The sequence below is a fragment of the Mya arenaria genome, chromosome 15 (genome assembly GCF_026914265.1).
Source record: "Mya arenaria isolate MELC-2E11 chromosome 15, ASM2691426v1".
NCBI classification, from domain to species: domain Eukaryota; kingdom Metazoa; phylum Mollusca; class Bivalvia; order Myida; family Myidae; genus Mya; species Mya arenaria.
In genome coordinates, this window is record NC_069136.1 from 32,523,781 (window position 1) to 32,550,722 (window position 26,942).

Genomic DNA, 26,942 nt, shown 5'->3' on the forward strand with positions numbered 1-26,942 from the left:
TCTTCTTAGTCGAAACAGTCAAGAGTGTTGCCATCTACTTTCTCATATAATCACATGCATCTACTGGAATGTATGTCATAGAAGTTGAAACAGTCAAGAGTGTTGCCATCTTCTTAGTCGAAACAGTTAAGAGTGTTGCCATCTACTTTCTCATATGATCACATCTACTGGAATGTATGTCATAGAAGTCGAAACAGTCAAGAGTGTTGCCATCTACTTTCTCATATGATCACATTTACTGGAATGTATGTCATATAAGTCGAAACAGTAGATGGAACAAGATAATTCGGTACAAATCTTGCATATTTCTGAAGTACACAGTTTTATTGTCTCGCATAACATGAATATTACGTAAGTTTGAAATCAAATATTGTACATTATTTCTCAACATGTTTGGATGAAGCTTTACTGAACCTTCATCAATTTTACAAATTGTAGCAGATCATAAGTATTTCGTATGCAATTGTTACAGACAACAGAATGGTATTTTGAACTATTTTCAAACAAAGGTAATTCACTTACAGGAAAAAACTGTTTATTGCTAAATATTCACATCATCATAATATGTACTATTCTATAGCAATCAAACTGAAAAATTCTGTTAAGTCTGTTTTAAATCATGAATTTCTCACATATTCCTTTTGTTTCCTTAAATAATAAATGTGCAGAATATAAAGCCCAACAGATAATAATGCTAATCTGCTAGGGTTTGTGTTAAGAATGTGAGTTAAGTTCCTAAGCTACGTTATTTATTTTGTAATAAAAGCTTCTCAAATAAACACAATACAGATTTGGTTTACAAAAATAATAAACATCATCACAACTTAGGCAAACAATATTTTATGAATATACTGCAAGTGTTCTTTCCAAACAGAACAACTTAAGTTAAAGTAACACAAAATCTTAAACAATCTGAATAAAAAAACAAAATCAGTTTGTCATACGAGTAAAAAAACAATCACTCCTCTTTTTACACATTTATAATGTTACAATTCCATGATTGTTCAATCTTAATTGAATACCACATCACATTTAATTATCTTCCTTCCCATCAGTAGACAATCTCTTCTTGTCAGTCTTCAGTTTGTTGTAGAATTCCTCCAACTCGTTAAGTGATTCCTTTTGCTTAGCTGACTGTTTACCAGCCTCCCCTTCTGATTCCCCATCACTGGACCAGCGGGACTTACTTGGTGGAGCCTCATTGTATGGCTGCATCTGACCTTGACCCTTCCAGTCCCCTCTCCCAGTCTTTTGGATACTGTTTGACCCACGGCCCCTACCCTCACTAAACCCTCCTCGCCCACGCATAAACCTATTTTGACCTCTAAATTGACCTCTCCCTTGAAACTGACCACGACCGTAAAAAGTTCCTCTACCCCTGAAGGTTCCAACAGCTGGGGGATCATTACCCTTAGACATCTCATGCTTGTGAAACCAGAATACCTTCTTTTCTCCCTTTTCATGTTTATATCGATCACCAGAGTCCTTGTAAGCATAGGAGTATTTCCGATATGATCCCCTACCTGAACGTCTTTCTCTACTCCTTGATCTACCATCCCAGCTCCTTGACCTACTTCTTGACCTTGAGCCACTCTGTGACCTTCTACTTCTGGATCTTGACCTTGACGGAGATGAAGACCTTTCCCTTTTCCCACTGTATCTTCGTTCTCTTTTCATTTTGTTCATTCTCATTTTGCTTGGTGATTCAAACTTCTCTTTATTCTCATCATAAGGAGTGCCCTTGTCATCCCATCTGGATCGAAATCCTTTAAGTTTCATCAGTTTTTCCAAGTTTTTCTCCCCTTTTGTTCCAGGACCAGATGAAGAGGCTTGATTTGACCTTAAAACAGGTGAGGTATGCTTTTCCTCTACCCTGCTCCCAGACAATTTAGCTGCAACCTCAGCTGCTCTTTTAGCTACGAGATCCTTCAGTGAGCTTGTCAGATCCTCATCTTCTACAATAGGTGATGGACTAAGCTCTTTCCACTTTTCCTGAAGTGCTTTCTTCTCTTCAGGCTTCATTCTTCTATGTGGCGGAGGTGAACTTGATATCATGTGTGAAGCTATGTAGTTGTTTATTTCCTTCACAGTATCTACTTTGGATACTTTACCAATGTTAGACTTCAATTCTGGCCCCTCCCAACGACTTTTCTTATCATCCGTAGGACTGTCCCATCTGCTCTTGATGTCTGGTAGTTCAACTGGCTCATTGTGTCTGTAAGAGGACCGATCACTTTTCCTTCGACTTATATCTCTTGAATGACTTCGGGAGCTTTGGTGCCTGTCTCTAGATCTTGAATGCGATCGTTTTCTGCCTTTGACACTTGACCTTGAACAACTGCTTGAACTGGAATCAGATCTGGATGACTTCCTTTGCCCCTGCTTGGATTTCATGAATGACCTCCCCCTTGACGATGATCTTCTTGTTTGTTTGTGCTTGTGTTCTGGAGTCATTGGTCTATATTTAAACCTTGGGTCATTTTTAATGTCTTCTGAGTCTGGTTCCTGTTGTCTAGAATCTTGTGTTTCTCTTCCATCTTTTGAATCACGTTGCCTGTTGTCCTGTTTGTCAATATCTGGTTCCTTCTCCGGATTTTGGCTCTTTTCAGGGTGGTGTTTAAGTTTAACAGCTCTTGGAACATAGGTAGAAAACTTTGACTGGGTAGGTTCTTGTTTCTTTCCTGAGGGAGCAAAAATGTCCTGCTTGGGTCCAAGGTCTTCACCAACATCTTCGTATCTCTTATAAGTTGTTTGTGTACTATCTTTTCCCTTGGGTTTTATAGCTATTACCCTCCTGGTTTCTCCTTGCTCTGGTGACCTATTATAACCCCATTTTTCATCCTTCCCAGGCTTTTCACAAATTTCATATTCATCTGCTCTATTACTTTTCTTTTGGTATTCTTCTTTCCTACTGTCTTCTCTTCTGTCCCCCTCCTGTCTTTTACCATATCTTGGAGATGGTGACCTGCTTCTAGAGTAAGACCTTATCTTCTTTACATCTCTACTGCTATCTCTTCCATATGATCTTTCACTATCTCTATCTCTTCCATATGATCGTTCACTTTCTCTTTCAAAAGCCTGGCCTTTTTCTTCATGTTTTTTATCACTGTGTCTAGGAGACCTTGATCTAGCTTGCCTCTCTGAAAATGTTCTTTTCCACTTTCCGTCGCCTCTGTCATCTATCTCCCCACTTCCTCGAGGAGAAAGTGATTCTCTTCTATCATCAGGTTTTTTCTTCCCTACCATAATACTTCTTATTTCTTGGTTATAATCTGAATCGAAGTATGCCCCTGATTTCCTTTTGTTGTTATCTAGCTTGTCAGCAGCTTCAGTTTTTTTCTTGACCACAGATATGATCCTCCTCTCCTGATTGCCAGGTCCATCCTGATCATTTCTACTTGACTCAGAGGCATGACCACTTTCATCAAAGCTCTCACCATATTTGCGCCTATCATAAGATTCCCTCTTGTAAGCTCTTACTGATTTCGCACTTCGCTCTTGGATATCCCACTGCCTTCCTCTCTTACCGTTATGTCTACCTATATCATTATTTCTATCATAGTCCTTCTTTTCATATTCTCTTCTATGATCCTCCTTTTTCCCACCATAGGCTCTCATGTGGTAGTCATCATACCTTGAGTCATGCTCCTCTGGGGATATGTCTTCGAGGCCGAGACGATCAGACACCTCATCTTTAGTGGGTGTCACACTCACTGACCTGTCTTGGTTGATCTGTAGTCGATCTATCTTGTGACCCCCAGACCCATGCTCAGGCGAGTCTCTGTATCCCTGTTTCCTCTCATATTTGTCATATGACTCCCTCCTGCTATCTCTGAGATCTTTTCTCTCCCTGTACCTCTCTTCAACTCTCTTATACTCTTCCTCAACTTCTTCCCTTCCCCTGTATTTGTATCTCTCTCTATCAGCATCATAACCTTTTTTAGGATCAAACTCATGTTTCTCAGAACTTTTTTTGAACGCTCTAGGTTTTTGTATATCTGGGGACTTATTTCGTAGAGGACTTCTTTCAAAGCCAGACATCCGCCCTTTTTTCATATCAAATTCAGCCCTCTTATCATATTTTGGTGTCTCTGACCTAGTTCTCTGACCTCTTGAAGTATTATCCCTATTCGGTGACCTTGACCTGGATGTCTTCCTTCTGTTACTTTTTGATCTTGATCTACTTCTCGAACTGGAGGAACTTGATGAACTTAAACTCTGCCTGTGATGTGACATTTGACTTTTTGCCAAATTCTCATCAAGAGATTCATTGTCATACGAGTGTCTCTTCTTGCTTCTGAAATATGAAAACATTAATTGAACATTTGAAACAGAAATAGTATGAAGATCCACTTTTAAATAAATTATGATCATTGAAAATTATATTAATGTCCGGATGCTTGTCACTTGTAATAACTTCCCAAATGCAATCAAGAATGTTTATATTTTATTCATATATTATGGTATATTTTTACAGAACTCTGTCTCAAGTGATAATGCTTTATTTTTCATAAATGATTGTATTTCAGTGGACCTTGTTTATAATTGTGTATCATAAGACTTCTGCAGCCAAATATATTAAATTGGTCCTAATTCTCTTGTTTGGTCAAATAAGCCAAATTGTGTAATGCTTAGTCCATATTTATCCAATAGTTTCTATTGACCAATCAAATACTTTTACTTTGTAAACTGGCCAAACTTTTAAGACACCAATTGTTGTTTTTATACAGGTAACTGACATTGGAGTAACTCTATATGCTTTTGTCAACATTCAGCTTTACACTAAACAAGTGTACCTCTGTTCATCCTTGATGAGTTTCTTCAGTGTGTCAGTTGTTTCCTTGAAAGGGAGAGAGTGGTCCATATCTTCCTGTGTGTAGGTTGGGGGTGGGGACCTTCCACGCTTTGATCCCCTGGCACTCTCACTCTCCTGGATTGGAGTTACAACACTTATTTTCTATTTTTACTAAAACATTGCATACTATTGTACAGTCCAAGGATGAATCTTGAATTTTACTAAAGCAAGGAATAAAACAATAGCTATGATGCTTAATTATCAAAACAGTCTATCATACTGTATATAGGACGCACACAAAAATGCATGCATCCTATCTTTAATATTAGGTTTCTGACTTTTATTTTAGGAGACAACTTCTTCCCAAATTTGCTTTAATAAAGAAATAAATGGAAGAAAATGTGTTTCTTTACATTTTTACTTTCAAACGGACGTAAAACCCTAATTGAGCACAACAGCACAATTTTTTTTAGATCTTCCTTAATAACCAGAAACATGCACTGAGTGTCCTGTTAACCTGTTTGTACAGGACATATCGGAGAGACTCCTTGGCTTCCTGTGAGTCTGGCATCACTTCTATGGCTCGCATGTAACATTTTTCTGCTGCAAGGTAGCCATGCTCATCTTCATGTCTGGGAATATATAACATTGCGTTTCTCAAGTTCAATCAACACTCCCTAGATTCAACACTCAATCAATATTGATGAAAATGCTCACATGAAATAGGTTACAGGAAAATGTTTGGAATGATCAAATCAAAATGATCGTTTTTGTAATCAAAAACAAATGTCTCCCTCTCTGCACATCTTCTCAATATGATGAATATGATGAACATTTGTAGTAAGTTTCAAATCCAAAGAGGTTCAAGAAATATGGAGCATACATGAAATGTAGTAATGTGACCGTAGACCTCTGAGTTTGGCCTTTGACCCTAGGCTGAGATGGATGTAACACACGCTCTGCACATTGTCTCAATATTGTGAAAATAACTGTTAGCAGTTAAAGAGATATGGAGTCATATCACCTTTGACCTGATAGTGACCTTGACCTGAACCCAGCTCACATGTGCTCTGCATGGTTAACATGGTAAATATTTGTGTTGAGTTATTTCAAAATCCTTCAAGGGGTTAAAGAGATATGGAACAGACACAAGGATCAGGATGGACCTTGTCTCCCCATTTATGGTGGAGGCATAATTATACTATTATGATCATAATTATAAATCTGAAATAAGCTTTTGTACAAGCTTAAGAAAAACTATATTGAAAACAAAAGAATTTCTAACTTCAAACATGAAAACACAACTAACCATTTGACTAGGACATAATGATAAGGCATAAAAAATAACGTTTGTTTCTGTTTTCCTGACATTCCCTACTTTTTGCCCCAACTCTTAACCTTTTTATTGTCTTTATAGAAGTAAATGTTCTGCTAAATGCTAAAGCATATTATATATAGTTTTTTTGGAAACTGAAAAAAAACAGAAACAATTTGCCTATTAAAAAACAAAGAAACAAGAGGGCCCTCTACCGCTTATCTGATTGGAAAAGGGGTTCTAAAGTTATTAATCAGACAACATACTGGCTGCCGCCTGCCCGTATGCCAAAGGTGAAACTATTAGAAGTCCCATTTTTTAACAGATGTATAAAAACATGATTTTTTTTACAAAGGGCAATAACTCTTACAGTACTACACAGCACATAGATGATAAGATCCTGTGAATAAATTAATGACGTTTTAAAATCATCCCTTCAATGATTGTAAAACAATAAGAAAATTAAAAAAAAAAAAAAATATGAATATTTAGATCAATTTAAGGTACATTTCTGTGAAAATATTTTGAAATCGAGACAATCGCAAATGGTTTTTGAAGAGAATATTTTCAAGGTTTTTGATATAGAAATGTAGTGAAAAGCCCGCCCCTGGCAACCGTTTTTTTAAATTGGTCCATTGGAATCTAAGGTGAATAATTTCAAATTTTTCCATATAGACATTTATAGAAAAGTAGTTCTGCCCCCTGGTAGCCATGTTTTTTTACCATAACATGCCATAAGGAATTTGATAGGGGGTCACCCATTATATCTGTGAAAATATTGAAAATTCTGACCAGCAGGTTCTGATGAGAAGTTTTCTGTATAAACAGTGAAAAATAGCCCCACCCAGTGGTTTCTTAGAAAAGTTTTTTCCTTTCAGTTGCCATGAAAACCAGAGTTCTGCATGGAACCACTTGTATTTATTTATGAAGGAATCTGGAAGAGGACCATCCAAGAAACCTCTCAAAATTGTTTGAAATTATTGTTAAGGAGAAGTTGTTTGAAGGAAAATGCCGAGTATGGTAGGAAGAGTCTCAATATCTCATGCCTAATACTTTCTGCTCAGGTGAGCTAAATAAAGATTTTTTGACCTAACTATCCTCAAAAAACTTTGCATGTCACTGGAAAAAAACATAGATTTATTTTTATGCCTTAGCATAATTGAGATTATGAACTGAAATGTAATAAAAATTTTTTAACAAGCATACGTTTTGCCCTTGGCTAGTAGCGTTTCATGCATGTATTTGATGGCATTTGGGTGTTTGGGGTTCAAGGTAAGGGCTTCCTCAAAGTCTTCAAGGGCTCGAGTGTAGCTCTCTGTATTGGCATACCTTAATGAAGTAGAAAAAGTACAAACATTTACCTTTTTGAAGAATAGAATAAAGCTCATCTAACCATTTTTTTCTTATAAATATAATATGACCTTGTTGTGGTTTATGCTAACAGAAATGTATGTACAAAGTATGTCCATTGAGTATGTAACACAGATTTTGCAACAAAATTAACACTGATCAAAACAGTTTGTGAAAACATGAGAAGCTTGAAAGTTTAATACATAACAAAGATTTGCTACAACATGAAGTAATGGTAAAAATTGTGCCTTACAGTGCACCCCTGGCCACCAGTGCCTCAACATTGGTTTTGTCAATCTGAAGTGCCTTGTTCAGTTTCTGCATTGCCTCTGTCTCACGTCCCTCCTTGAAGAAGGCCACCCCCTCAGCAACACTGCCAGAGATTATACACAATCATTTGTAAATACATCAGTAGTCATAATGTTCTTTTTATACATTGGTCTGTTTTCATTTTTTTTTTTCATGAAAAATAAATATGATACGAAAATGTTTTTTTTTTGCATTTACACTCATCACGAGGTTTGAATACAAGAGCAGATGTCCCACTGAGACTATAAATTTACCTTCCAACAACAAACTTACCATGCATATGCCCATTTCTGGGACTGCTGTTTCTTCAGGCTTTCAGCATACTCTTTTTCTGGGATTGCTAGCCTACAAACAACATCCAGATAATGAAAATTAAAATATTTTCTTTTAATTAAACCCTTGTATAAAGTACATGTATTAACAAATGTTTTGGATGTATGTAAAGCAATTGAATGTACTAACACAGCTATTGAAATATATTATAAAGCTTGACGGTAAATACTATGATGCTTTACTTCAAAAGCATTGTACCTTTTATTTAGTATAACTGCCACTCTAGCATGACAATATTGCATCATGTTGATCATATCTTTACTTGCAATTCAGAATGAAATCTCTACAACACCCTGTAAATAAAACACAAGTCACATCTTCACTAGAAACACCAACATCTTCTAAGCTTTGTTGTACCGCCAACCTGTAAAATAAAAATTCCTGAAAGAAATACCATGGTTCCTTCTTCCTGAGTGTCCATTTTTTTTCTTCCATCCATTGTGTATGATTAGGACATGCTCATACAATTATCAGGACATGTATTTACCGATGCAGCCCTCTCATGAGCGATGCTTCCTGTTTCTGACGTAGCACTCCCAGAAGATACGACACATTTCCCGGATTTGTGAACCCCAAAATGGAATTAACAAGCTCATCAAATGTCAGTCCCCTGATGTGCAGTTTTCTCCTGGAAAGTAAAACATTTCAGTATAAAGGGCAACACAAATGCTATATCATGATTAAGTGATTTAGTAAAAATTTCATTGTAATAGCTTTGTTAATAAGAAAGTAGACCAATTGGTCACAGTCAAGATTATCAGAGGACAACATTGATATTTGTTTTCAAAAGAGTACACAGTCCAAATTTCATTGCTGAAGATTTAAAAATAAAAAGTAGGTCAATGGGGGTGGGTCTAGGTTTGACCTCAGAGGCATAATTTGAACAAATTTGATCGCCATCAAATATCTACAAATATCTAAGGTCTGGGCTAGCCGTTTCAGACAAGTACATTTTCATACATAAGCCTAAAGGAAACTGTGACCGCCTAGGACTTTGAAAGTTTTATCCAAAGGGGCATAATTTGAACAATCTTGGTACAGGACTACTATATGATGCTATATAACAAATATCAAGGGGTTAGGCCCAGCTGTTTGTGCACAGTTGAGCTAAATACACACCACAAAAACATTTACTTGGACAAAAGACATGAACAGTATATACCTGTACTGAACTGGAAAATCTTCCTCATGAATAAGACCCTGAAATGTGGACATAATGAGCCAAGTTTGTTTCTTAAATTGAATCGCTACCATCTCATCTTACCTATTCAATACAAAAACAAACAATTTTAAATAAAGTCCTACAATTAATCATAAAAGAAAAAACAAAACCCCAACCAAAATTTGTTTCCTCTAAATTTAAATTGTTCTATTTAAGAGTAAAGTGTAACGAAAATTTATTACAGACTAAACAACCTTTTGGGGCATGAACGAACAACTTCATGAATTAAAAATGCAAAATTACACATGAGTATTTTTATGATTGATATCGAAATTAAAACATTTAGTTGACAGTTGTATCCCACCAGGGTGTATGAAGACTTTACACCCGTTGTCTGGCCATGGTCGATGAGGGAAATGAGGATGTTCTCATTCTCCGGATTCACATTCACAACCACACCTGAAATATACAACCAATCAAGTAAAACAAACTGAGCAAGTAACCATTCACAAACACGCCTGAAATGTACAACCAATCAAGTAAAACAAACTGAGCAAGTAACCATTCACAAACACGCCTGAAATATGCAACCGATCAAGTAAAACAAACTGAGCAAGTAACCATTCACAAACACACCTGAAATATACAACCGATCAAGTAAAACAAACTGAGCAAGTAACCATTCACAAACACGCCTGAAATATACAACCGATCAAGTAAAACAAACTGAGCAAGTAACCATTCACAAACACGCCTGAAATATGCAACCGATCAAGTAAAACAAACTGAGCAAGTAACCATTCACAAACACGCCTGAAATATGCAACCGATCAAGTAAAACAAACTGAGCAAGTAACCATTCACAAACACGCCTGAAATATGCAACCGATCAAGTAAAACAAACTGAGCAAGTAACCATTCACAAACACGCCTGAAATATGCAACCGATCAAGTAAAACAAACTGAGCAAGTAACCATTCACAAACACACCTGAAATATACAACCGATGAAGTAAAACAAACTGAGCAAGTAACCATTCACAACAAATATACAAATGACCCAAGATAATACGTGGCTAGATTTCATCAATTTAAAGAAAAATCATTTAATAAATTCCATACTGAAATACCAGCCATGTTTTACAGTTGAACACTGATAATCTGAAATTGTAGGAACCCAAAATTTTATTTCGGAATAGCAATATTTTGGATTAACAATTTTAAGAAAATGACAGCGTTCGCGAATTATAGATGACGTGAAATACTAAGTCGCGAAGATTGCGATGTCGGTTACACATTCCCAATACGATATACAAAAATGTTTGTTGATTCACTTTTTAATAAATGACAAATAATTCATTATTATACTTCTGTATTAAAACTGCTTTTAGTGAGATGATTATAAAACATTTAAAACAAAATGACAGCACATGTATGCATTCGGAGCACAGTATTAATTATTTGGTAGCGGGTTGAGTGAGCAATGGGCGATCGAATCTGATGAGAAAGAGATATTCAAATGATATTCAGGTTGTGTTAATCAGCAATTATTTATTATTGGCAATTTGATGCCAAAGGGCATAATAAGCTTACACTCATACTCGGGCCTTGCCCATTCGGCGAGTGTGCACTACTTCACCCAAATGAATCGCTCATTTTCTGACATAGATGTTTGCGACATACGCGTGCTCAATGTCATTCTTTAACAAGCGCTAATTGTGCTCCATTGTTACAATGCCCAAGTGCATTCGCAGTATGGTGTGAAAAACTATGACATGATCAAGTTTGAAATAAGAATTGATAAATAGGTGGAATATACCAAATTGGGTCCGTAATTTTTACTTCGGAATAGTGATTATTTCGGACTAGCGATATCGCATTAAAGATTAAAAATTTAGTTAAACAAAGAAGGAGTAAAATCGAAGACTGAAAAATGATTTCGAAATAGTGATAATTCCAGATAAATGGTGTTGGAAATAGTGGTGTTCAACTGTATCTTATTTAGATCAGGTCAGAAAGTAAAATATTCTTGATTCCCCTCCAACCACCAAAGACTGAGTGTGGGTTGGTCGATTGATAAATAGTTTGTTAGTTATTCAGATTAGAGAATGGTGTCTGTGTTTGTAAAATTAATTGTGAAAAATATTTTTAATTTGAATTCCATGAAAAGAATTGTGTCTCTGGAGCACCCATCATAGTCCAACAAATATTATAAAGCACAAATGAATGTAAAAGAAGCAAAACTCATACTCAATTGAGATACTGAGGCAATCAATCCTGATTGAGACATTATGCCCACAAACACTCAGTCACCAAATTCATCATGATTTCATAATCAATACTTAATAAGTTTTTGTCCATTGACTCAAGACATAAACCTTCTTTTAAATGTAAAAGGGGCTTAACTCTGGACTTACAGATGCAATCAACCCCAGAATTGAACTTGACTGAGACAATTATATTACAGGCAAGACACTGTTGCCACAATTCCTAATGATTGTGAATAATAAATATTTCAGTAATTGTCTGCACAAGACATCAAGTTACTAAATAAATGTTTATTAAGTAGCGTATCTCTGGAGGAACGTTCGTGATTTGCCTAACAAATAAACTTGACCAAAACATTATGCCAACAAACCTTGTCACCAAGTTACATCACAGTTCGATAATAAAAACATAACTAAATGTCTGCCCATGACATAACCTTCAATTTTCTAACATACAAGGGGAAAACATGATGAAAGTGTAAATGAACATAATGTCCTGGTCATATTCGACTGTGGGAATCAAACATGACCAGGACATTATAGTCACAAACACATTCACCCACTTTCATCATAATTGGATAAAAAAATATTCAGTAACAGCTATTGTCTGCACAAAAACACACACCTAACTATTATCAGTATTAAAGGGACCCAAGATGTGTTTAAAAACATAATATCTCAGTCATGGGAAGGGTAACATGTCTATGTAACACCGGTGACTCTTGCGGCGGTGTCAATTTTGAACCTAGGGCTATAATTTCAACAATCTTGGTTGAGGAACATTTGACAATGCTACACACCAATTATATAAGCTTGATATTTGTTCTCAAAACCGTACACATGGTTCAAATTTCAAAGCTGTACATTTCAAAATAAGAAAGTAGGACAAAAGGTACCTGAGTATGTCAATATTGATATTTGTTTGCAAAACTGTACACATGGTTGAAATTTCATTCAATTGGCTTCAAAAACAAGAAAGTAGGTCAAAAAGTCACAATCATGTTCATCTATTAAAAAGCATTGATATTTATTTCCACACCATACTGTAGGGGCATTTATTTTCCAACCTTGTTATTTATTTGCTATAAATGCATTTTGAAGTATAAAAATTGATAAATACAATGCTCTAAAAAACACTACGGTATGTTACTATTTTTAGAATTTCGTAAAATTTTGAATTAAAGTCATGGGTATCAAAGATGCCTAAAACGTTCACTTAACAGGTTTGAATGCATTCCTACCTCGTTTTTTTCATGGAAATTTTTGCAAGGTAATATATATTATTGATCATGAGTATGACATCATAGGTCATGGCTCAGAATCGTGTCAAAATGTTGGCCATGTTGGATAAACAAAACATTGTCTGGCTTGTATAAACAAAGGCCATAAATATTATATGGGACATATGATAGTCGCTAATCTGGTCATAAAAATGAGCATCTGCTTTTAGAAGTTGAAATAAGAACAAATAAGTTTTGAATTAATGACAACCCAAATTGAAAAACAAGGCCCTAAAATGCTCACCTAAGAAAAGGGCCACAACTCTGTGATAAAGCATTAATAAAAATGTTGCAATTTAAACATATCATAACTGATGACGATGCCTTGTTTTAGATTTGTAATGGGTCATGTAATGAAGCTACCTGTAAAGTTTCAGTGAATTTGGCATGGTAGTTTCAGAGATGTTTTTAAAGGAAAACAGGAAGCTGGCCATTTTGTTGTTGTTGTTGATCAATCATGACCCCTTGTTGTATTTTTGTAGAGGGATACCCAAGGAAGCTTCCTGTAAAGTTAATTTGAATTTGGACTGGTAGTTTCAGAGGAGCTGTTTTTTAAAACAAAACAGGAAGTCGGCCATTTTGTTGTTGTAGTTGTTGTTGTTGTTCATCAATCGGACCCCTTGTTGTTTTTTTGTAGAGGGTCACACAAGGAAATTATCTGTAAGGTTAATTTGAATTTGGACTAGTAGTTTCAGACGAGATGTTTTTTAAAGCAAACAGGAAGTCGGCCATTTTGTTGTTGTTGCTGTTGTTGTTGATCAATCATGACCCCTTGTTGAATTTTTGCAGAGGGATACCCATGGAAGCTTCCTGTAAAGTAAATTTGAATTTGGACTGGTAGTTTCAGAGGAGATTTTTTTTAAAACAAAACAGAAAGTCGGCCATTTTGTTGTTGTTGTTGTTGTTGTTGATCAATCGTGACCCCTTGTTGAATTTTGTAGAGGGTCACCCAAGGAAGCTTTCTGTAAAGTTTAATTGAATTTGGACAGGTAGATTCAGAGGAGATGGGTTTTTTTAAAGCAAAACAGGAAGCTGGCCATTTTGTTGTTATTGCTGTTGTTGTTGTTGATCAATCATGACCCCTTGTTGTATTTTTGTAGAGGGTCACCCAAAGAAGCTTCCTGTAAAGTTTCATTGAATTTGGAGAGGCAGTTTCAGTACATTCAGTGATGTTTTTTTAAAAAGCAAAACAGGAAGTCGGCCATTTTGTTGTTGTTGCTGCTGTTGTTTTTGTTGATCAAACATTACCCCTTGTTGTATTTTTGTAGAGGGATACCCAAGGAAGCTTCCTGTAACGTTAATTTGAATTTGGACTGGTAGTTTCAGAGGAGATGTTATTAAAGCAAAACAGGAAGTCGGCCATTTTGTTGTTGTCGTTGTTGTTGATCAATCATGACCCCTTGTTGAATTTTTGTAGAGGGTCACCCAAGGAACCTTTCTGTAAAGTTTAATTGAAATTTGACTGGTAGTTTCAGAGATGTTTTTTAAGCAATTGTTGACATACAGACGGACGGACTGACGCCAGACAAAGACCAATCACAATAGCTCACATTGAGCACTTCGTGCTCTGGTGAGCTAAAAATTGGATATGACCCAATTTTACATCGATCAACTGCTGAAACATGCGTCTTCGAATACACAAGAATGCAGTTTAGAACTTATTTCTGCCCTTGTTGACTACGGTTTAAAAGAACATAACCGAATAATGGCATTTATATTTCAGTGATTGACTGATGAATCTGAACAGTCTGGTTTCCATGTGAGTGATGTTGAGTATGACGTTAATATGGCAAACTAGGTCCTCAACGTCACTTGCACATGGATATGCCATATTATGAGGATTTTGATCATCAAAGCAAACAACGATATCCAACAAAAAAAATTAAATTAAAAAAAAATTGTAGGACTCATATAGTAGTAGAATAATATCTACATTTGTTAACTGTATCGTATGCAGTACCTTGAATGTAATACTGGGATTATCAAAGGTTCAATTTTTATACATATCTTCTGTTTCACATTTAACATACCATGTTCGTTAGGAATTACGTTATTATTATTTCCATTTCTGTTTTGATTCACCTTTTATTAAATAAATTATAATATGTTGTTTACTTAATGATTTTTGTTAAGTTTGATAAATTATAGTGTAACAAGAGATGTTTGTCAAACATCATGCCCCCCCCCTGAGCGCCATGTTGTCACGATTATGTGGACAATTGAATGAAATATGCATGGACCGAAATGACAGCTGATTTGTCACTGATATTGGATGCCGTTAATGCAGTTTTAAGATTCTGACCATTCAAGTGTGAAGATAGAGTGTGTTATGACCATGACCTTTGACTCTATGACCTCAAAGTCCATAGGAGTCTTCAGCTGGTCACCAAAAACCTAAATGTCAAGATTGAGGGCCATGGGTGCAGGCATTGTCAAGTTATCACACAGACAAGCTTTTTTCGTTCAAGGTCACTGTGACCTTGACCTTTCACCCAATGACCCCTAAAATCATAAGGGGTCATCTACAGGTCAGACATAACTCTAATAAATGTTTAAAGGCCATGGGTGCAGGCATTGAAGAGTTATCACTCGAAACATTTTCGCATTCAAGGTCACTGTGACCTTGACCTTAGACCCAATGACTCCTTAAATCAATAAGGGTCATCTACGGGTCAGGCCCAACTTCCATGTCAAGTTTGATGATCATAGGTTTAGGCATTGTTGAGATATCACTGGCAGATTTTATTTTTTTTGCGTTAAAGGTTAATGTGACCTTGACCTTGGCCTGATGACCCCTTTAGTTTACAGGGGTCATCTACTGGTCAGGTCCAACCTTAATGTCAAGTTTGATGACCATAGGTCCAGGAATAGTTGAGTTTGCTTTCAAGGTTTGACCCCTAAAATCAATATGGGTCATCTTCAGGTCAGGCCCAACCTCCAAGTCAAGTTTGAGGGCCATGGGTGCAGGCATTGTTGAGTTATCACTCGGACAACCTTTAACCATTCAAGGTCACTGTGACCTTGACCTTTGGCCCAATGAACCCTAAACTCAATAGGGGCCATCTACTGGCCAGGCCCAACCTCCAAGTCAAGTTTGAGGGCCATGAGTGCAGGCATTGTCGAGTTATCACTCAGACAACCTTTTACCATTCAAGGTCACTGTGACCTTGATATTTGGCCCAATGACCCCCAAAAACAATAGGGGTCATCTACTGGTCAGGCCCAACCTCCAAGTCAAGTATGAGGGCCATGGGTGCAGGCATTGCCGAGTTATCACTCGGACAACCTTTAACAATTCAAGGTCACTGTGACCTTGACCTTTGGCCTGATGACCCCCAAAAACAATAGGGGTCATCTACTTGTCAGGCCCAACTTTCATATAAACTTTGAGGGCCATGGGTCTAGGCATTGTTGAATTATTACTCGGACAAGCTTTAAAATGATTTTACCATTAAAGGTCACTGTGACCTTGACCTTTGACCTGATGAGCCATAAAACCAACAGGGGTCATCTACTGGCCAGGGCCAACCTTCATGTCAAGTTTGATGACCATATGTCCAGGAATTGTTGAGTTATCACTCGGACAAGCTTTGGTCTACCGACGGACAGACCGACAGACAGACCGACATGTGCAAAGCAATATATCCCTCTTCTTCGAAGGGGGACATAATAAAATAAAAACACATGTTATTCTGTTTGTTGATCTATTTTTAATTTTCTTCAAACTTAAATTGATTACTAATTGATTAAACCAAAACAAACATAAGGGAACTAGGTTTGTAATGCATACGAGTCAATATTCCAATAATAACCAATAAACTCCAATTGTTTAGTGTTTATTCAAGTTAAAGGAATAATACTCTCTTACCTTGTTCTACATTTAAAGATTTTTTGGCAAATGATACCCAACATCCACGAGTTTTGATTTTAACTTAAACAAGAAACACCGCAATGCAACGAAACCAGGTTTTCAATGATTGACAGAAGAACTTCAGCCTGTGTCTGTTTTTCTATTTTTAGTAACAGTGACCTTGACCATAGGAACCCAAAATGCAATTCCATGAAAGGTATCCATAAACTCTTTCTATAGACCAAGTTTGGTCAAGATATGTGAACTCTGACTTAAGAAATACAGTTTCAACCATTCGTCTGTTTTTAGTAACAGTGACCTTGATCCTAGGGACCCCAAAACACAATCCCATGACAGGTCTCCAAAAACTCTTCCTTTATAAAAAGTTTGGTCAAGATATGTCAACCCTAACTAAAGTTATTCAGTTTTAACCATTTTTCTATTTTTAGTAACAGTGACCTTCACCTTGACCCTAGGGAACCAATACCAACGCAATACCATGAAAAATATCCATAAACTATTCCTAATTTACAAAGGGCAATAAATAAAAAAGTACTGTACCCAGAACACTTGGTGCACTGCGCTTCCCCTCAATGAGATCTATCTGTAAATCAAGTCCAGGGCCTTCTACAGAAATAATTTCAGGCTCAACTTTTGTTGGGCAAATTACACCAATTCGAAAGCGTCTTCTCATTGTTACAGGACTTAATTCTTTTAATTGACACAAAACAGTGAATCAAAGCATGGCAATACCATCTCAGACCATTGGCTACTTTCCATTTTTATAGGATTTAACCCTTTAGCACATAGGCAAGTGGCCAGATTACACCTCCCAGTTAATAGCCAACTTACTGATAAGCAGTCCTTATCTGTATAGGCATTTTAGCAGATTTAAAAAAAGAGCAATGTTATACAGCAGTATGACCTTAAAATCAATATTACTCCAAATAATTGTGGCCAAATCTTCTTTATGTGAATACATTTTCTTTTAGATAATTAAATTATCTAATACATACATGCCATATTTCTGAGAGGCTTCCCAGGGGATTTTGGTCTGAATTCCAGGGGATTTTGATATTACACCAGGTAATTTTTACGCGACGAAAATTTGCGCAATATCTGCATTTATAATATGAGAATAAATACAGAAATACACTCAAATTACAATAATTTTTGGACTTAGTCATCATGGTCCTTCATGGAATTTCACACTCATAATATTATTGATGCTTTCAACTGTCAACCTTAAGCAAGTTTTGAAAAAAACAACATGGGATAGGTCGAAATTCCGGGGGATTTTTCCCCCCCACCGGGGGATATGGCATGTATGCTAATAACTGGTGTCAATAATGAAATATTAAATTATTTTATTTCATCTGTGATGGAATTCCTTTGAAATGTCATAATTGCATTAAATCAAAGGGTAAAAAAATGCTGGGATTGATCTTAATTTTATTACCCCTATCATAAAAAAGACCCATCTGGATTAAAAAGCTGACAATTGATGTTCTTGTGTATATTACACAGAAATATGGCAGGAATATCTGGTGTCATCCAGCTGAGGGATCCAGTCCAGGGTGTCTGATTAATTTTATTACCCCCTCATAAAATTGTTTACAAAAAAGAAAGCCGATAAATGTTTTTCCGGTATGAATAAAAAGATCTAGATCATCGAAACGCTTGCACAGATGTGTTTACCTGACCTATTTTACGGCCAGAACCATGCTTGACATCTATCTCTATCTCAAAGAGAATAATTAATCAATAAAGACAAAGCATACAAAATCATCATTATTATGTGTATTTCATTAATTAAAGACAAGAATTAATATAATATGCAGGCCTTCCAGCAGCCACTAACAAAAAAGTAGGAAAACAGTAGGAGGTTTTCTGACAGAAAAGAAGGAAATAGTAGGAATATTTTTTACAAAAAAGTAGGAAAAGTTGGAATATTTTTGGTTAAATATGTAATTAATAATAGCTATTAACTTACCTACAGGAGACGTTTTTAAATGAATTATAGAATTATGCTGTTTATATAATATTTTGTGTTAAGATTGATAAATAAAAGTGTTTTAATGACACAAGACCCTATAAAGATATATTAATAATTAATTTTCATTAAATTTGACATTTTTTTCTGTTTGATTATGAATATCATGCAGAAATAATTTAGATAACAAAATAAAATTTATATGACTGGATTGGAAATTCTCTAAAAACTTTACATTGATGACTTATTGATTTAACCAAAAGAAATACTACGAAAATAGGTTTGTAATACATGAGGGTCAAAATTCCAATAATAACCAATAATCTCCTATGAAGTAGGGGTACTGATATGAACTGATAAGCCATACACTGTCAGCCTGATATGGCTTCGTTTTACATGAAGTAAAGGGTTAAGCCACGCCACAATTCAATCAAAGCGTGAGGCGCTGAAAGACTATCTGCGGGCAAATATGTGAGATCTGCAAATTTTATTTGAACATAATTTAAAGTGAAAAATGTGCCGAGAGCGCTTGTGCCCACACTGGGCGAGGAAACAAACATATCTATATCTTTATAGGGTCTTGTGTCATTTTGTTTTTGTATATGTCACTTCAATCGTCGTAATCCCCTATCCCCATGTATTTATTGTTACAATGCATGCCCCATTTCAAGCGTTTCTAAAGGTTTTTCGTTGCTTTGTCCTTGATTAGATACCATACGATAGGAAAATACAATACATCATATATATATATCATTTCCTTTAATTAACATACACGTTTTGTTTAGGGAAAATCATTTTTTTACAGACAACTTCAGCAATAATTCCATTCAAAATACACAGCTTATCACTTCAGTCGACGTATCCCCATGTATTTGAAGTTACAGTAAATGCTCTTTTCAATAGCGTCTAAAGGTTTTTCGGTGTTTTGATTAGATAGCATACGTTAGACGAGTTTTATGAACTTACACGTTTTAATTCTTTAAGGAAAATGATTCTATTTTTACGAGCAACTTTAGCAATAATACCTTTTAAAATGCAGAACTTATCAGATGGTCGTTTTCCCTTGGTGGGGACAAACATGTGGTCAGTTAATGTATGTAGAAACTATGTTTAGAAAACCGGTCAGTTAATGTACATTGTAGTTGAATCTATTTTTAGATTATCGGAACTTGTCTGTTTTATGAATGAGAATATGATTGTGCTTTTTAAAGTTTATTGATAAATTTAATGTTATTAATGTTTTATGTAAGTACCTGTGTAGAAATAGTACTAGTGCTGTTATGAATGCTTCATACTCTTTGGATGTTAAACAGGTTTTAACCGAACTACTTTGCTTCACCAAATGTAAATACCCATCCTAAATGATGTATGGCATGTAGAAAAAGGAAGTGTGAAATATTTATTGGAGGATTAAAAAAACAACAATGAATGAGAATATGATTGTGCTTTTTAAAGTTTATTGATAAATTCAATGTTAATAATGTTTTATGTAAGTACCTGTGTAGAAATAGTACTAGTGCTGTTATGAATGCTTCATACTCTTTGGATGTTAAACAGGTTTTAACCGAACTACTTTGCTTCACCAAATGTACGGAAGACTCACTGTCGTATCAGGGCATTACATTTTGTGTGCTTATATAAATTGAAAGCCTAATGTCTAAAACTATGCCAAGAATACACCGGTACGAAGCTTTTATGCAAAAAATGAAAACATCTCATTAGAAATATAAACGCCTAAAATCATAGAATGAATAGTATTGATGTACCCTGGTACAGTGACATTGTCTAAAAATCAGTAGTTCAATAATATATGACTTACCCACATTTTGATGTGCTGATGTCCAGGATGGGGTAGCTAACCATTATAAAATTGCATTCTTTTATTATACGAAATACAAGTTCACTAGGAAATTACCCCATCCGGACCTTTATTCTCGTTACTTTCGATCTAAATTCAGAATAATCTTTAACCTGGTTTTATATATTGTAAAGAAAGGTTTTTATAACCTATAATAACTGTAGTTTCACATTTTAAGTCCGAATCTTCTTGGTTTATATCCACTTCTTTAACTGAATTCAAACTGTACACAGTCAGTCGGCCATTTTGGTACCTAAGAATTTTGACAGCTGTGTCACTTCCTTTTCTTCAAGGCCAGAATAGCCGCGAAATTTGAATCTTAAGGTGCTGGTTTTTACATTATTTTAACAAATACTAACATGTTATAGTAGCAATAATTGTGATATAAATCATAATTTTCATTGTTTAGCCGCCATGTTTATCTACTGTTACTATTTTTAGATCTGTCGACTCGGTTTAAGGCGATCGATCATATTTTATGTTTAAATCTAGATCGACTGACTGTCGATCTGGTGTCGATCTAGAGTCGATCACCTGTCGAATGCACGTTGATGCAGTCGTCTGTCTCTTAGTATATAAAGAGAGGATTTTTTTTAAGGGGTTCCCCGGTAAAAAGAAATTCTAGTTGCACCAAAGCCTGTCGCTGAATGCAGAGTAAATATTCCATAGAAATATAGTAAATACGGATCGTTATAATCATAAGTAATTATTCAAGTTAAAGGGAGCGTTTTAGACATTAAAGAATCTGAAGCAGATCTTTTATAGTAAATTAATCCAGTATCCTGATAGTCTTATTAACGTGGAAGGCGGCAGACTGTTTAAATGTTTTAATGCTAAGGAAAAGATAAAATATATATACGCGCATTTAAAATATAAGGCTCGAGTGTGATTCTTTCCCCGAAGTTACCATCTTTGTTAACAATTGTAGTGTATTCATTTCACCAAAAGTTACACATATGACACGTACTTGCATACTATATGTCTACGAAGTTGTTGGTTAACATTGAATAAACGTTATTTAAAGTTTATACGCCTTATGTAGTGATTTAAGTAATTGCTGCGAACTTAAACATTTACGAGAGGAATTGTCAAATGGTCACTGAAGAACTCGGAGGTCAAATCAACACTAGTGCTGTACCAGAGGCACTACAGTATCTTGTTATTGTGTTGCAGACAATTATTTTTGTTTCTGATCTCATAAAAGTCAAATAAAAAAGCACCATTTCAAATAAGCGTGCTTCAGGGTCACGTCAGGTTATTATTACAAATCCTGCAGGCGATGGGACACCCTACCAGAGCCTCCTATCTTGACCCTCATTAATCTGATAAATATAACGATCTAAAAATGGTTATATTTTGCTAAAAATAAAACCCCGGGATACATAATTACAGCACGGAAATAGCCGAACAAGCAAACCTCATACTCGAACTGCAACACAACCAATCTATTTTTATGGTTTCGGCCTCATTCTGCTAAACATAGAGCGCATTGAGACAAAAACAGTGGTTAAAACGACATGAATAGAAGTAGTTCTTTGGAGTTTGTGGTCTTAAGACTACCTGCGCGCATGCGCAGATAGTCTAAAAACAGTATCAGTAGCAGTATGAGAACAAAGTGCAGGGAGACATTACATCATTCGGTAAAAATAGCCCGAACAATACTGAGTTAACTAAGTTTATTTACAGTGCATGTACACTAAATGATGCAACATGTTGGTTACATGTTGTGGACATTGCAATCTTCACGACTAGATGTTTTATGTTGACAATAATTGGTGAATGGTTATTATTCCTTATAATTGTTAAACAGAAATATTGTTAATCCCAAGTTTTTATCTCTGTCCCAACGACTTTGGATTAACAGTGTTTAAATGTTATGATAAAATAAGTATTTTCAGATGCATTACAGGGAAACAAATTTTTGGTCCAAAAACATGAGGGAAAATGTTGAAAGAAAAATATATAAATATCATTTATTCATGTCCCTTTTGGTAATAATTAATTGAACTGATATATTTCATAAGCTGTGCCACAATAAGCATTAAGTTTTATGTACACAATGTGTACCATTAAAACAACCCAACCCATATCAGTTGTTTTTTTCAGCCAAATTCTACATCCTTCACGGTTTTTGTCAACCTCAGACAACCATTTCCACTTCCACTTGTATTTAGATCCTCATGTAATAGCCCACAAGCAAAACCTTCACTTATACAACTTTTTTTGTGTTCTGATCAAACAATTTCAAATGTAAAAACTTGGGACCCCAAACGCAATCCCATGAAAGATATTCATTAACTCTTCCTATATACCAAGTTTGGTCAAGATATGTCAACCCTAACTAAAGTTATTCGTTTCAACTGTTTTTTCTATTTTTAGTAACAGTGCCCTTGACCTTGATCCTAGGGACCCCAACCACAATCCCATGAAAGGTATCCATAAACTCTTCCAATAGATCAAGTTCAGTCAAGATATGTCAACCCTAACTAAAGTTATTCAGTTTCAAACATTTTTCTATTTTTAGGTGACCTTGACATTGACCTTGACCCAGGGACCCCAAACGCAATCGCATGAAAGGTATCCATAAACTCTTTCTATAGACAAAGTTTGGTCAAGATATGTCAAACCATACTAAGGTTATTCAGTTTTAAGATATGTCAACCCATACTAAGGTTATTCAGTTTCATAGGCAAGTTTGACGCCGCCAGGCTGCTCGCCCGAACAACAACGTTCGTCATTCTAATAACCAGGTTTCACTTATGTGAAAACCTGGTGAAATAGTGTCAGACATCTTTCAGAACGTTTCTTAAGTAATAAAAGACATACTTTTTCATTGGTTGACAGAATCGAGCAAGCCAATCAAAAGTATAATTTCGTGGAATGACGATGATGTAAAGTGTTCATGACCTTGTGATTCAACGTTCCCAAGCAAATTGAGTCAGTTTGGCTAGAATGAAACAAAAAGAGCGACGATCTCCGTAAACGTAATGCTGAAACCAGCATCTGCAAGATCAGGGAATTTCTCGCTAAAATAGGTTGTGGAATCACAATTTATGTTGCCTTCAGAAAAATTATCTATCTTTATCTCGAGAAGTTGGGTCATAAACCCCTTATCCCTGTTTAAACATCTCAACAGATTTACATGTTTGTAAAACAGCAACAACAGGGCTCTCAGTCAATTTAGGGAGAAGTGGGGAGACTTTAGGGAGAAGTGAAACTTTTTATAACACCTGATACAAAAACTATGCCATACCACACACCTCAGTTTATATTCACATTCAAATTGATTGCTATAACTATATAAAATGTTCATAAAATAATGTATCATTTTTGGCTCAGCAAAAGTGTATTTGTCAATGTCACATAATTTATCTCCAAATAGCATCTAAAATGAACCAAAAAAATACATCTAAGGATTTGAAATAATCATAATGACCTCATAAATGAACTGTCAATAAAGTAGGGGGACGAATCTTGTTTTGGTACGTTCGGGATAGGGTACGAATGTCACATTTAGCTGTGCTGTTATTTACTTGTCTCTGGCTAAATAATTTTAAATATGCTGACATTTGAGAACCAAATGACATTTAAATCAGTGTCCTTGATGAAAAATTTACCAATACATAATGGGAAAAAAATTAACTCGGAATATTGTTCTGACAAAATGGCGATCTCGCCGATTTTTTTTTTGACATCATAACTGTGACAGGAGAAAATTACTGTAAGTAAACTCTACATAAAGCAATAAAATAATACTTTTTTGTATTTACAAATCATTTTTCATCATGAACATTTCACTAAAACCAATCAAATATTTGGTGATACGTCATGTTATTGATTTTCTTAGCGCCTACTTGCCGATGGCCCGAGATGGCTATGACCGTCTGCTTCGAAAGCAACAATGTTTAAATGTCTTGCATTGTTTGTTCAATACATATATTAATTACTTTTTAACATAAATTAATGCTTGACACGATATTTCATAATTATGTCTCCAATTCTATCTCATTTTAACGAACTTATATCATTTGATCAGGGTCTTCTGAATGTACATTCTGATTGGTTAACTTTCAATAGCTCCGCCTACTGGCGATGTTTTGGTAATTGAATGACACGGCCCAATTATCCGATTACCAATTTGTATGAATGGCTTATTGTGATGTTTTGACTAATGGGACATTGGCCAAATACTCGCTGATTGACAGATTTACAATGTGCTAAAATTTTCGGCGAAGTCAATGTCTCTTTGATGATACAAATGGGCGAAGTCTGGGAATTTTAGGCGACCACTTCGCCAAGTCGCCCCCTCGCGAGAGCCCTGAACAAGAAAATCCTACATGTGCTTTAACACTTATACCCATGAGTATGTGTTGTATGCACCATGCATGACTTTTTCAGAAGGCAAACTTTTTGGCATTCAAATCAGGTTCAAGTTTTGAAGACATCTTCACTTTTCCAGCCAATGTTTTACAACCCATGTTATAAAACATTTTTTTTGAAATATTCTTAGTTAAGTATGACATTTTGATGTGTTAAATTCCTTGAAAAAAATGGTGCTTTATATTTTAAAAACTTAAACATAAATCTCCCAAATTTTTCATGCAGAATGCTTCTTACCAGTGGAATAAAACAGATAAGGAGATTATTTTTTGTAATACGACCCCTGGGGTCTTCCCAGTGGCAATTTGCATGGACTGATTGAGGAATGGAGGAACTTGGCCAGAAAGGTTTACCTCTAATGAAGTCCTTGACCTGGTACCCTTCCACCGGATTCTGGGTCGGAAACATCTTTGGAATCTCCTTGCACGGCACAAAACACTGAAACACACAGTGCATTGATGGAAGAAACAACATCCACTAAAACTGTATGTCAATCTGACAGAGAATTAAATGAAATGACCACACCAGACCAATTTCAATAACCACAAATGGCTAAAAAAATGTTCAGATTTTTTCCATTTTTTATAATTTCGGTCCAAAATGGCTAAACAGTAATTAAGACCTTCGTAAGACGGGCTCCACTATATTCCGTTTTGTCTTAGAAATGAGCTTTGTCTTAGAAATGAATACAATGATGTTGTTATATGTGCCTGTCAAAAGCAATTTTAACCAGGCAGTCCAATTGCCGATTTGCATTGTGGTATTCAAAGTGCTTGTATTTGAACTAATATGCATCTACAAGACTTGGAGTGCTTTGAATCTGACAGATGCTTATTTAAAATAACATGAGATGATATCGGCGCATTAACTCGTTTAAGTACACCCAGAACATCGGTGATAACAAGCTAAATATTCGATAAAACAACAACAACATTAAAATGTGAAAATGTCAAATGGAAAAAAACCGGGAAGGACGATGTTAAACAAAGAAAAATGGAATCGTTCTTTGTTTCTAGGTAGGTATATGAATGATATTCCAGTTATATTTATTGCGACTCAATGACAGCGCAATTGTGGCTTTGAAATGTCATTGCAAGAACTGCACATATTTCGGATATGGCTATTTTCGACTGTGTTGATATTCTTTTGAAAGACCCAATTTTCTGTTACAATGACTGCCTTAAGCTAGTTCATCTGACATCTTACTGATACAGGTAAGTGGATTGTTTTATATATAAACTTTAAAGCTGTTTGATACTCAGGAATGATGCTAACTGAAGGTGGAGAACCTATGACCCGAGACGAGATTGCGGATCTGGTTCGGGATGAAGTGCTGGTTTATAGCAAGGCATTTGAACTGCCATGGGCTGATGACTCAGAGCTGGAGGATGACTATTTTAGATGACTATTTTGATTCAATTTTCCTTTTTTGAATAAAAATATGTACGTTTTTGAACCAAGGATTATTTTTGTTTACTTGTATCAATGGTATTTACACATGTAGAATGATGTTCAAAACAGGAATTTTGCTCTAATGAGAGCTAACCTTGACTGAATTCATAATGCTTAAAATCGTTTTCGGCAAAGGGGGCCTGTGGCCCCCTGGACCCCCAGCTGAATGGGGGCTCTGCCCCTAAAACCCTGCTGGGGGAGATCCCCAAGACCCCCCTTCTACTTTCCTAGAACACCCTCCTAGTTCAAAATTTTTTGAGAGCCCTGATTATAAAAGGATATTTGTTTAAGTTATTCATATTGTGTGTAGTGTAGGTAAGATCAATGTCAAGGTTATTTAGGAAATAATTCCTTCTTGTCACTTTGCTTTGCAATTTGGCAAATGAGAAAGAACTTACAAATTGTCCAACACCTGAGCAATCTAGTGAAGGACCCATGATTGGGGGGATAGCTAGATCGGGTTCCTTACTTTCAAAATGTCACACCCAAATGAAAGAAAATAATTGTCAAAACACCTGAGAAATCTAATGAAGGACCCATTACTTATACCAAGACACCAACACGCCCACTCACGTCCTTTACAGGAAAGAATCGGTGTC

General features: G+C 35.7%; 1 protein-coding gene across 6 annotated transcripts in view; it reads right to left on the reverse strand.

Annotated features, from left to right (window-relative positions):
* Positions 1-303: 303 nt before the first annotated feature.
* The window catches only part of LOC128219611 (zinc finger CCCH domain-containing protein 13-like), a 70,146-nt gene continuing 43,507 nt past the window's right edge, over positions 304-26,942 (reverse strand). For 5 of the 6 annotated variants that reach the window (XM_052927467.1, XM_052927466.1, XM_052927468.1 and 2 more), the window contains 10 exons: positions 25,245-25,329; positions 9,629-9,723; positions 9,265-9,302; positions 8,590-8,730; positions 8,043-8,114; positions 7,714-7,833; positions 7,317-7,439; positions 5,313-5,427; positions 4,797-4,930; positions 304-4,297 (listed from right to left, as the gene is read on the reverse strand). In XM_052927467.1, the coding sequence (XP_052783427.1) occupies positions 1,033-4,297; positions 4,797-4,930; positions 5,313-5,427; positions 7,317-7,439; positions 7,714-7,833; positions 8,043-8,114; positions 8,590-8,730; positions 9,265-9,302; positions 9,629-9,723; positions 25,245-25,329 (4,188 nt within the window). In that variant the 3' untranslated portion in view covers positions 304-1,032. Of the gene's footprint in view, positions 4,298-4,796; positions 4,931-5,312; positions 5,428-7,316; positions 7,440-7,713; positions 7,834-8,042; positions 8,115-8,300; positions 8,362-8,589; positions 8,731-9,264; positions 9,303-9,628; positions 9,724-25,244; positions 25,330-26,942 lie in introns of those variants that run through there. The other variant, XM_052927471.1, reaches the window with a different exon arrangement.